We start from the raw sequence: 14,095 nt of genomic DNA on the forward strand, positions 1-14,095 counted from the left end.
CTATATATACATTATACATGGAAAGGTCTGAAGGTTTACAATCAACTTTGTATACCTAAACATGAAAAGTTCTGAAGGTTTCCTGCCAACTGTTTATACCCGAACATGAAAAGTTCTGACATTATAATGTCTTGGCAGTTGGTTGGTACTTTGATGGATATATACTATAATGATTCTAATGTCTTACTCTACGTAACAGAAAGAAGTAAAACCAACTTTTCATATACAAACATTGAAGGTTCTAAAGGTTTCCAATCAACTTTGCATACCTAAACATGAATAGGGTTGAAGGTTTCCAATCATCTTTGTATACCCATACATGTAATGATTTAAAGGTTTCCAATCAACGTTGTTTATCCATATACAATATGGTTTGAAGGTTTCCAATCAATTGTGTATACCAATATATGAAAGATTTGAAGGTTTCCAATCAATTGTGTATACCAATATATGAAAGATTTGAAGGTTTCCAGTCAATTGTGTATACCAATATATGAAAGATTTGAAGGTTTCCAATCAATTGTGTATACCAATATATGAAAGATTTGAAGGTTTCCAATCAATTGTGTATACCAATATATGAAAGATTTGAAGGTTTTCAATCAATTGTGTATACCAATATATGAAAGATTTAAAGGTTTCCAACGATCTTTATATGCTCATACACGAAAAAGTTTGAAGATTTTCGATCATGTTTGTATACCAATACATAAAATGGTTTGAAGGATTCCAAGGAACTTTGAATACCCATACATAAAATGTGCACCCAATACGTTAACTCAAAGGCAACTACAATAACGATATGTTTAAAATATTAATTCCAATAGGATAAAACAAAAAGCTTACCTGTTCTCTTTAAACAACCATTGCTAATCTAGTCTTGTTACTCACCTGAAACGAGAAAAGAATCAGAAAATTGAATGAAAATAAGAGAATAAAGACAGATGCGCGGATGGATTAACAGAGAACTATAAATATGAAAGGATGGATAGATGTATGGTTGGGTTGGTTGGTACTTTCATGGATAGATACTATTATGATTCTAAAGTCTTAGACTACGTAACAGAAAGAAGTAAAACCAAAAGGTTTAGTTGAAACTACAAAAATATTTTCCTCTAGATATCAAAATTGAAATTCGCGAAGAACTTTGAGTATTGTGAATTAAATCCCAAATAATCCTAAATGTTCTATCATAAGTACAAACGTATAGAATGTTTCGGATGAATTAAAATAGTCTTGAATGTCTTGATGTATCATGATATAATCCAGAATGTATATGAACGAGCCTTCAATAATCCCAAAGTAGTGTTTTATTCCAAAACGTCAGTGAGCACTCTTTAATTCCGATGAATAATATAAATAATTAATTCCTCACAAAGTATAACGGAACACAAAAATAAACTATGATCATATATTCCCAAAGACCGATATTAAAACAGGAATGAATAATTTGTTAACCTAGTGTCCGTCATATAGACTGTTTCCCTGCTTATGACGCAACGGAATGTTCCTTAAAAAAACGTTGATTTCCAATGGAAACAATTCACAAATTCGTAAACAAAATCAATGCTCCACTTTAAATTTGAGTAAACATCTTGTGTGCAACTTATAATCATGACAAAAATCATATAGACCTTCAAAAGCAATAGTCAGATAGGCCAAAAATATACCCTTCAATAATGCAAAAGGTTCAAGCACAACAATTAAATTCTATATAGATAAAATATATCACAGAAGGACATTCAGACATACGTGTAAACAGGTCAGTAGGTACAGATAGAAAAAAAAAACAGATAGACTGTCAAATCTTATACGATTCGGGCGAAGCGGAACGGTAAATTATTATTTAGGGACATAAATTATGAGACCCTTCTTCGACCTTTCAGCAAACATGTAGCAACAATCTTCTCAGTTATTATCCCAACATTCCGCTGTTATGTATATTTAATTTACATTGTTTGTTAGTGTTTTTAATTCGTTATACGCTATGGATAATTGTATTCTGGACTTGACCTTGTCACAAATCAAATTCATTTTCTATCTGATCTGAATCATTGATTTTGGTTTTGTAAATATATTTGTCTCAGTTAGTCATGAACATTGTAAATTCCCAGTGAAATGTCGGGTCTACCTGTTGTCTGCCATATTTTGTATCATATGTTTAGTAACAGACCTTCTAATTATAACCAAGATTGTATTTCTTAAACATCTGGAACCTTCCAGGCTGAATATTTCCATTAGGTGACAGTTTACTTTAAATAATGATGTGACCAAAGGTCAAGCAGAGGACTATATAATCTTGTTTATCTAGATTCGTGCTAGAGGATCTAAGAGGAATCAATTGTAATATTGTTGTGTCCAGTATTTCATTTGAACTGGAATTTATTTAATCAAGCATTTAATTCATGAGATTTTTCACTGGAAATAAAAAGTGCACAAAAATGACATTCTTGGATATAAATACTTGGATTTTAAGTGAAGTCCAAACAAGGATACAAGTAAGATAGGATTATATTATTGTGATCCAACAAAAGACTGTTGGCATATCACAACGACATGGGCCACCATAGGCACATCTACATTTCCAGCGTTGGATTTATTTTGGAATACCACAAAGGTTTATTCAGAAGGTTAATCGTTAGGGTTTGAGTTAGAGTTACATTTGGGATTTATTTCGCAATGCCGTAAATTCTTTTTACATTTTTCACATTGTATTAAAAGGAAATAAATTATTAGTTTAATTGTACAAAGCGTGCTACTTTTCACTTTTCTATTACTTACTTTAAGACTATAGAGTGGTAATGCTACATGATGCAAGTAAGATCCCTACAATCCACATTACAGAATGATGCACGTATGATAACAAATCTGAAATTAGGAACTGATGGTATTAACTGCATCCATATTTCGCAAGCAAACCTGGCAGAATGCCAAATTTTTAGGACAGGCCATATTCGCGAACTCAGTTTTGTACATTAATATTGACATATATGCTGTTCATCGCATTATATAGACTCATTTTCCCTTAAGAGCTCCGTCACGATTGGCGATGTCATCACAGAAATACCGTATGTCCGTGGTGATTAATAACGTCTATTGTTTTCAATTCCATTGGATACAAATCTACTTCAACAGGATGGGAATGGGAAATTATTAGAAACTAAATTTGATACAAGATGAAGGAAAATGAATGACTTTTTGGAGCCCATACAAGTAAGACCAAACAGCTATGATGGACTGTATAATTTCATTATGCTTTTTCATCTTCCCATAAGATACCTATGTGGAATTAATTTATTTTGCAAATACGTATTTTTTAGGTTGGGTAGGTCAGTGAGAGAAGCTGCTTTCTTTAATTTCCAAAGAATGTTTGGAAAAGTTCTGTTCGGGGTGTTTCTGGATAAAATCACGTGCCTTTCCTCATTTAGTTGCCACCTTGAAAGCACACACGATTAAGGAAAAGAATTTGAACTACGTGACTTTTAAGCTGCAGATGAATGATGATAAAACTGAGGCCATTCTGATCACAACACAAAGACTTTCTCATTCACATCCTTTACCTCAAACAATAAATATCAGCAACGCCAACATTAAATTCACACAATCAGTATGAAACCTATGTGTTACTCTGGACAGTACTCTCACATTGCACTAACATGTCATGAACATATGCAAGGCTGCATATCTTGAGCTGAGACGCATCAGCTTAATTCGCAAATATCTTTCAGTTGATGCCACCAAACACTTGTGTGTTCATTAGTACTTTCAAGACTGGACTATTGTAACTCAATTCTGTCTGGTTCATCTCAATATCTACTCCAGAAACTTCAAAAAGTTCAAACACAGCTGCTCGGATCATACTTAGAGTACCACCATCAGAGCACACCTCCCCGCTGCTCTATACCCTACACTGGCTATCCATTCGATCCAGAATCAAACACAAAATTTGTTCTCAGGGCTACATTTTACTGTCGGACTCCAGTCCAACATACCTATCTGACCTCACCCATGTGTACACACCAGCAAGATACTTATGCTCCTCTTCTGACAATCGTATACTCATTATTCCCACTACGAAAATAAAGTAATATGGACAGCGTTCTTTTGCATACCAGGGCCCAGCAACGTGGAATGAATTGCCCACTGAACTTAGACACAAAGACACAGTGATCACATTCAAGAGGGCTCTCAAAACTTACTTATTTCGACTGCAAGAACAAAGTTAAAGACCTAATAATGTTTTCTACCTGAAATATTCTCAGCATGTTTTGCATTTTTTTAATGTTTTTCTAATTTCGTGTTGTTTGTTTTTGTAATAATATAATTATGTTTCTTATCTTATAGGTGTTGTCTAATGTTGTAAAGCGCTTAGAGCTTCTAAAGATTAGGCGCTATACAAAGTCCTCATTATTATTATTATTATTATTATTTATGGCAATTTGTGCTGAAACGGTTATATTTTCTTGCATTTGTGCCACTACATTTTTCGTCTTCCTGTAATACGATAGTAGACAATGAACAGTAAACGTATACTAACAATATTTGACTGTTGACCTTACAGTTATAATTATGAAATGCCAAACTGTCAACATAATACACAGAAATATATTAGCGCGTGACAAAAATCTGTACGGCTATTTAGTTAACACCAATATACTCCTAGGACAGGCCCCAGGTCTGAATATCTCTAGATTCTGTTGCTTGCCTGCCAGTGTTTGCTTTATCTGTCATCACCTTGTTATCAGCAAGTGTGACTTTCACTCATGTCAAATATAATTGCTTTTAGACTCCCAGCTAACTGTCCAGTTATAATGCCCCTATTTCAGTTCCCTGTGTTTGAAAGCTAGCTTTAAATATGGGATTTCTATATTTATTGTATTGGGCATAATAAATGGTAGGTCTATATTTTGTACCAAAATAAGATTAGCTGACTGTTGTTGTGATGTATTTGATTGACATATGCTTCAAATACATTGTCTAAATAGTTTTGTGACTTTTTACAAGAATACTTACAGTTTTATCTTGAAGACACGGAGTATGTAATATCATCAAGAATTTGAAGAGGAAGAAATGGTAAGAATTCTATATTACCTGCATTCAGTAATTTGTATTATCACTTAGTGTATCACATACATAAACTTTCTATTGTGAGTTTCTATTTGAGATACTTATATATATATATATATATATATATATATATATATATATATATATATATATATATATATATATATATATATATATATATATATATATATATATATATATATATATGGAATTGTAGAAATATAATAGCCTTATACCACGGTCATTTGCAAAAGTTTATAGAATTAATGTATCAATCCAGTTTAAGTTCATTGACAGTTCAATAATAATAAGTTAAGTTCAATCCCCAAAATCCACAAAATCAAGAAACCCAGAGTTCATGTCGCTTTAATTCTCATGTTGGTCATTTATTTGTCTAATTGCAGCAAGAAGTAATTAAGGCATAACATTGTCTATGTCGGTAAATTAGAAGTGTATCATCATTAGATAGTAGTACTTTTTTGCCTAATGTATATTATAAGTAGCATAGATAGAGACTATGGTAATTAGCATATATGTTTGTAAATGATCATGGAAGTGTATAAAGCCTTTAATCATACATTGGATCATAACTGACACCAGCCTTGTGTAAATAGCATTCAGGCAACAAATTGAAGCAATTGATATATGGTCATATGTGTTTGTAGTTTATATTTCTATCCATCTCTCATATCACTGATCAATCATACTTGTAATCTTTTATCTTCCAATACATAAAATCTAGTACCAAAATTCTAACTTTATATTTTATTATCTAGTTTGACAGAATTGTTGACATCAGATAGTTAAATAATTTCATTCTTCAACAGGTTTCCATCTGTATACCATCACTCGAGTCTCTACCTTTCAATAAAATCGAAGATGGAACTTTCATAGCCATAGATGATCTTGTAAAGTTCCTTAAATCTAACCATTCGATTCATGACAAGAAAAAAATTGTGAAGAAAGAAAATATTGTACAAGAATTACAGCGACATGATACTGGGATAATCCAGAGAGAAGAAAAGAATTTGGTTTCTTTGTCGTCTTTCTTTCGATATATGTTCCATCACTATGATGACTTCCAGGTTTGCAAAGTGGTATGTGATGAACTCTTAGAAAAACAAACACAGTCTATATCTTCAAACAAATGGAATAAATCAACATGGAACCTTTATCAACAACTAGCGTCTGTTGAAATTTTAAGTTTGGGTCTGTATGAAGAAACAATTAATAAGCTACAACTTGAAGGGCTGAAGATTCCATCTTTAATTATTGATTATAAAACACAGTTCACCGACAGCGAATGGAATAAAATTCAATTGTTCGAATGGCATTATAGTTCCTTTTGTAAGAAAGAAGCATCAGACTATGAAGATGAGCAGGAAAGTAAATGGGAATTCTTTAGATTATGTAAAGAGTTGGCAGAAAAAGGACAAGAACTCAATCAGTTGTGCTTGAAGGTATGTCAGCGGAATGTTGCTCGAAAGTTTGCTGCTGATGCAATAAATGGAATTACTATCCATCTTGAAAGTATCCATCGACCTGAGAAAATAGAAACCGACACAGAAAATGCTCTTAGAGACATACCTGCTCCTGAGTTTCAAAATATTATTTGTTTTCAGTGCACAAATGTGTGTGCACATAAAGCAGGAGTACACATTGGTATCGAATTGCAGGAATTGCAACATAATGTTGAAATGTATGATGATATGTCTCTGATAGTTCGTGCCTCTCTGAAGAAAAGTCACAATGTTTATGTGCCTGTCATACTCTTCTTTCCCAAAGGCTGCCTTCCGCCTGGTGAGCGTTTTCTTGCAAGAAGTCATCTAAAATCTGGAAAACTCCAACCCCATTATGTGTCACTTTCATCTCGTCTGGATGACCAAGATCTCCCAGAGGAATATAGAATTCTTGACTCCTTTTGCTTTCAATGTTTTAAAGAGGAGAAACATTGGCTTGCTGATCCCTTAGATATGAACCACTTTCAAATAATGAGAGAATGGCGCTTGCACGTTCCTTTACCATTCCAGTGTTTATTAGAACAAACACTACTGAACAAAGACAGCCTCAGGCGTCGATCATCAGATGATTTCTACACATCAAAACTATCCTCTTTATATTGCCATTTCGATTCATCACTGAACATACTTAACAGAAATTACAGTGGTCTCATACAAGATATTGTCACAGATGAGTTGTTCATCAACTACTATAACATCACATCTGTTTTTTCCATCACATCAGCTACCAATATGAGTCAAAGTCTACGAAATGGAGACAGACGTCTTAAGAAAGCTGCAGATCCAGAACTTTGTCACTTTAAAACGTATCTGAAACCATATCCACTTTGCTATATAAAAGCAAGTGATGTCTCATCTTCTGAACATTTGGTTTGTCTCAGAGACTGCCATCTTATATTTTTCATGGACAATCTGGTCCAGCTCACCATGAAAACTGACCCACAACCTGGTGAAAGGAGAATAAATCAACTATGCACCCTGCCCATTACAATCAAAGGCATTCCAAAAGATTCAAACGATGTATTAACATGGCATCTTCCACTGTGTGAAGAAAAAGAAGATTGTGCATGCAAGGAAGCACCACCGCTGGAAAAAGAAGATCTAGAATGGGTTCTACTAAAGATGACCTCTGATGAAGAGTGTGCTTTTGAACGTTTTCAGCAGCAAGCCAAATGGGGCCTGAAATACATATGGACAAGACTTACATCATTACAGCCCTTCACAAACATTCTAGGCAAAGCGGCTTCGATGGAAAATTCAGAATTTCAGGAAGAAAACATGGATCTAGATGAAAGCTTTTCATCCTTGGCCATTCATGATTTGGAGAAAATGGATAAAATTAGTAATAATGATAGAACTGAAAACTTCCCACTAAACATCTCCAGTGAAGATATAGAGAGCATTAATGGAGCCATTACCTCCATTACATCCATTGACAGTAATGGGGATACAGTCGAGGATATGAAAAACATCCAGGATGATCCAAACGTATCTTGTGATTTGTTACCATATATTGATATCAGTGATATAGATGAGGAGGATGTACATCCAATGTATAAAGATAAAATGAATAAAAAAAGAGGAAAAGAAGACGAAGAGGAGGAGGAAGAATATTCAAATATTAGGATAAAAGTTGGTGCTAATAAAGATATTCTCCAAGATGTTCAAGCCCTCCTTGAAGAAATACAGATACCATTTATGACAAACAAAGATGAAACTGTTGTCTGCAGTACTGATAGTAGCATACTAGAGTATCAGGATCTAAACAACACACCATCACCGCCACTATTATGCCGCCATCCTCCACCCTCCAGTGGTAGAGATGATGACATAACCACATTGAAAGTGGTTCTCGATGATTTTTTGGAGAAGGCTGAGCTGAGTGAAACAAATGATAAGGTTCTGTTTGCACCTGACTACAAGATTGCCAGAAATCTTTTTAAGCTTATAGATGGGAACAAAAAGTATGCAACATTTCTTCCAGAATTTCCAGTACTGCACTTGAGAAAATCTAAAATCATGAATTTAATATCAGCTTATGAAACATCAGGCCTCATTCATATACTGAAATATATGAGAGATGATGATATTGAAAAAGACTGCAGTAAATTGGTAAGTATCGAGAACATCGAGACAGCCACGCGAAATGTTTGGCGATTGTCAGCAGCTTTGCATATCTCGGTTATCATCACGTTTATCAACTCACTACCACATTCACATGCAGAGGAGCTGGAAAAAAATTTGTGTGATCAGGAGTTATCCGTGAGCCAGCTTGAATTGAGATGGGGACAAATGTTGAAAGAATTCATTAAGAAAACATCCACTGAGAATAAAACATTTTCCCTGCATATTGATATAATGAGGCATTGTGACGAAATTGTAGCCATCGCCGTTGCTGAAAGACTAGGAGGAAAAGATGGATACAACTTACTACTGGCCGGTGTGAAGTCTTCACTTCCGTTCTCATTCTTAAATGGAGCTTCCAGTTATGCTGGATTTTGCACACGGCTTTTGATAGAACATTACAAATCAAGTCACTTTCACAGACAAATGAAACATGCTCTATTCAGTACCTCTCACAATGGTAGTATTGTCAGGTTTGGATTAGACACTGCTCGAGAGATTGACCACAGAGATGCAAAGAAATGTATTCGACCAGGGGCCACACTAAGCAATGTAATGATAAGGATGTCCACAGTAGACGAGCAGAGACAAGTCCATAAAGTAATCCAGTCTGTCATCTCAGGAGAGGATGCTTCAAAGATTAAGCAAGATGAGAAAAAAGATGAAGAGATAGCATCCAAAATTTCAGAAAGGTACATGGGAAGAAAAGCCAGTGATAATGACTTGGGCCATATTGTAAGAACAGTTGGTCTGATACATCGAAGAAAGGGAATGTCATCAAGTTTTGATCCCATTCTAAGAAATGTATATCACAAGGAGAATCCAGAGGTTCAGCAAGAGATGTTAGATTCAACCACAGAAGAGATAGGAACATTCATGATTCACAGATATGCAGCAAAAGAGTGTCTATTGGGTATGACACTTAGTGATTGTCCTAACATTGAATTGATAAACGGACCCAAACATCTCATTAACAGAATAAAAAGATCAAAAGGGTCAACAATCAAGAGGACTAAAGGCGTACCAAAAAATACATCATGTAAGAGCATGAAAGAAAAAAGCGAGGAGAAAAGAAAAAGGACAGTAAAGAAGATGACAACGATTGTGGACTGTCTAAGCTCTTCCATGAATACTTGTCAGTCAATCTTTAAGCCAGATGGGACAAAATCATCCACAAATAAATCAGCTGGTGTGAAAAGAGCTCTTCTCGAGTTGATAAAGAAAATATCTGATACCAGAGCTACAAGTGAGCAAAAGGACGATTTGCCAGACTTAGATGAGTTCATCCTGACAGATTTCAAAGCTGTTCCACCGACCATAAAGGAACAAACGAAAGCTTCAGTTGTAGAATTTGCCGGTGTGAAGTTCAAGACATCAGCTTCGACTGGAGACCAGTACTTAGAGTACGTATCAAAGGCAATTCTTCACAAGCTGATAGGACACCTTCCAAATTTACGTCACATTGTTATATGTGAGGAAAAATATTCCTTCACACCAGACACACTAAAAGCACATACAAGAAAAATGCGGGATTCTAAAGGAAAAATATCTATCTTACATTTGAAGGAAGAAAAAGAGGTGATCAGTGAAGATACGTTTCACAAGCCCTCTGTTGTGGGAACAGCGACCGGCAAGAAACTTGTAAGTTCCTATTTAGGCAATCACATTGATCAGCTTCTTCTTAAGCAAAATATTATACTGGATATAGACAGTGAAGCTCTGCTGACAGCATGTCATTGCCAAGAGGTCCCCTGCACATGTTGTCCTTTCACAATACCACTGAGAGTTCGATTTACTTCCGAATCAGGAATTGTTGGTATGGAGAAGCTGTCTAACATCAGGCAGAGAAAGGGGGAAGCAGAAATGGCTCAACTTGATTGGATGAAGGAGCTTGATGCTGAGTTGTCTGATGGAGATTCTGTTGTCAACTTTGTATCATCAGCTGATATCGACACAGTCCTAATTCACCTATTTGGTATCAGTCTCCACTGGAAAAGAAACCAAACTGGAACCTTTACACGCCCTGTTTATGTTTGGCTACAGAAACAAAAGCCTGAGCTGTACAACATTTCCAAAATCATAGAAAGTATTGAAAGATACTTCAATAAGAAGTATTCGGCGGCTCTGATTGCCATCATTTTGTGCATGGGAGGAAATGACTTTTTGCCACGACATTATGGAATTTCACACGAAAAAATTTTAATGAAAGCCATTGACAATCAAGGTCTTGAGCTTTTCAAACTCTTTCACATGGAAATCCATGAGACAGATGAGTCAATTTCATCCATAATGCTAAATATTGATGCATACATTTCCTTTTTAAAGGATTTGTACTGTCCAAAGATCTACAATGCAGCTGCATTGTCCTTTGAAGAAGTAAGGCAAATGACAATCAAAATGCCTGGGAAAGAATTCCGACATCCACAAACATGGATGCCCCCGGAAAGTGCCCTGAGGAATTTAGGAAGCCTTATTCAAGTTCAGATAGATTATTTATTGACTATATGGTGTCACGAGGCCGCTCTGCCAGATCTTCTTCGATATTGTTGTATTTCCATGTGTCCAGACGGTGAAGTTTATTACAGTTTTGGAGATGATGTTCATGTATCTGACAAAGAACAATTATTATCAATACCAGAGGAGCTACTCCAGGAGAAAATTAATTGTGCGAAACAAACTAGAGTACGAACATCAAAGAAACGTGCCTTGCATGATACACCATGCAAACAGAATCCGAGAAAACGACAGCCTCTAATGTCAACTCCAAGGTAAGCATACAAACATTTTTAACTCAACAAATTTCTTTTTTCTCTCTTTCTCTTTCTTTTTGGGTTCTCTATGAACAAGCTGTGCAGTTGAATTTGAATTGTAATTAAGCACACCACACATGCATACATGTACATTGCCGTTATACACAGTTTAAATTATTCTATTTGATCATAAAATGCTTCAGTAAGGTTTATCAGATAGCTATTCATAAAATAAACAAAATTATTTTTAGACCATTTTAAATGTATAGCTACTTCTCATAGATTTCTGCTTCTCATTTTTCCTGGCAACATCTTTGAAAGAAAACCTGTTAACTTAGCCGCTAAATATGGGGAAAATTTGTACTGGACTGTTTTGGTCAAACGTCACATATCAAATGGCCAATTGTAGATCAATTTACATTTTATCAACATCAGTACTTATTTTCCTCAGTAGATACATTCTTCTTGGGACAAAAACTTTGCATGCATCTATGTGTTAATTATCCGTATTAAACTGATTTATATACCTTACCGTGGTGCATCTATATATACAGTTTTGAGGAACCCATAAATCGCATTCCATCAAGATCTATTTTTGAATCTAAGTTTCATTGTTTACCATACAGCAGTGTACTTGGATGAATTTGTGTTCTTTTCCAGAAAGATGAAGTTTTCCTAGCGATCAGCAACCAGACGTAAAACACAACAAATAATGTACTACAGGACTTAGAAAGGAATGATGAAAATACTGAATGGCCATTAAAGTCCAATGCAATTCAGATAGGATAACGACTCATACCTTAAAAAGGAATTCATATAAAATGGAAATAACACACAATGTGGACAGTGTACCCCATAGGGCAGCATTTTGAACAGTTGTAAATACTATGCTCAAATAATTCTAGGATCTTGTAATAAGCATGGATAGACGCATAGTTGATGTCGTACCATAGATGTTACCTCTGATGTGTTCTGGTTCGGATGTACGAAATGTTTATGTAAACTTTGACAATACTTTTAATTTACATATCATCATTTGGAAAATAAATATCAGATTCGTTCATTGGACTTTATTAATTTACAGTGCAGTCTGCAATAGATGTTAAACATATTTTGTACAAAAGTGTTACAGTAGAAGAGTCATATGTAAAAATGGGGCATAGCAAATGATTTTTTCATAAGTTCATGTGTTTACCATCTTAGAATTTCTAAAAGTATTATGTGATATTTTTTTTTTAAATGCACATTCATTGAAATTAAAAAAGCAGGTGCATTATTCTTTGAGACCGACAAATTACAATGTGGGATGTAACAACATTTATATGGACTATTCATAAAACCATATAGAATGTTTCTATGTGGCTGGAAGAAAAAAATCATATGAAGTAATAAGCCTTTATAATACAGTAATGAAATGCATATAAAACGACACTCATTATATTGTCCAAACACTTGCTTCAATTGCAATATTTGGAGGTTCTGTGAACTAATAACCGGGTTCATACAGTAGTTTACACCAGCCTGGAAGAACTCATCAGGCTCACACAGGCATGGGCTTGGGATGTTAATAGCAGAGGGCCATTCAGCTGGGGTGTCATATTACCTTGGATAGAAACTATCCAAATTTTTGGGGCCTGTCCTATGAGTAAATAAGCTTAAGTTAGAGACAAGGACATAGATGCATGGTTATACGGTAAAAAGAAGCACGATACAAAGGACCTATATGTATGGCTATACGGTAGAAACAAACAAGCTAGAGACACAGGACATATAGGTATGGCTATAGGGTAAAAACAAACACGCTAGATACACAGGACATATAGGTATGGCTATACGGTAAAAAGAAGCAGGCTAGAGACACATAACATATGGGTATGGCAATACGGTTAAAGGAAGCACGAAGGGGACGAATGATATATATGTATGATTATAAGGTAAACGCAGACATGCTAGAGACAAAGGAGACCTATAAACAATCATTAATCTAGAACATAATCATATATCGTTGACATGGACAAATCTGAAAACAAGTCCAAAGAAAGCGGACAAAGGCCTAGCAATGAAAGGGAGGCAACTCTGTAAGAACTATCATCAGATCCATACCACACCATCGTTCTTACATTTAAAAGGAATAAAGGAGAAAAAGGTGTATATCGTCATTTTATGTGTTTGCTTTTAGAATATAACAAAATGGTTGAAAACAAAAAAGGTTATTTTAAAAAATTATTAATTTTTCTCTGATTTTTATGGCAATAGATTACTCAGGTGATGTACGTCCACAAATTATTCATATTTCAATAAATTGAGGATGGAACTAAGACAATTAATAACAGCTGTAAAGAGTAGGGATTACAAAACTAATGCAGTGTTAAAATGACCCTTTTAAAGTGTGGATAGTGGTAAAATGGCTCTTTCAAGGTGTGGAGAGTGGTAAAATGACCCTTTCAATGTGTGCAGAGTGGTAAAATGGCCCCTCATGGTGTACACGGTGGTAAAATGACATTTGCACGGTGTGGAGAGTGGTAAAATGGCCCTTTCAAGGTCTGCAGATTATTAAAATGGCCCTTTCAAGGTCTGGAGAGTAGTAAAATGACCATGTCAAAGTGTGCAGAGTGGTAAAATGGCCCCTTCACG

At 35.0% G+C, this 14,095-nt stretch overlaps 1 protein-coding gene across 1 annotated transcript; it reads left to right on the top strand.

Annotated features, from left to right (window-relative positions):
- Window positions 1-4,656: 4,656 nt before the first annotated feature.
- On the top strand, window positions 4,657-13,107 carry LOC149790199 (uncharacterized). The gene is made up of 3 exons (XM_089973180.1): window positions 4,657-5,073; window positions 5,895-11,479; window positions 12,122-13,107. The coding sequence occupies exons 1-3, from the start codon at window positions 5,071-5,073 to the stop codon at window positions 12,138-12,140; spliced, it is 5,607 nt and encodes a 1,868-aa protein (XP_089829306.1). The 5' UTR covers window positions 4,657-5,070; the 3' UTR covers window positions 12,141-13,107.
- Window positions 13,108-14,095: the final 988 nt, after the last annotated feature.

This window comes from Sinohyriopsis cumingii, chromosome 10 (genome assembly GCF_028554795.1).
Source record: "Sinohyriopsis cumingii isolate HCF-2022 chromosome 10, ASM2855479v2, whole genome shotgun sequence".
Classification (NCBI taxonomy): domain Eukaryota; kingdom Metazoa; phylum Mollusca; class Bivalvia; order Unionida; family Unionidae; genus Sinohyriopsis; species Sinohyriopsis cumingii.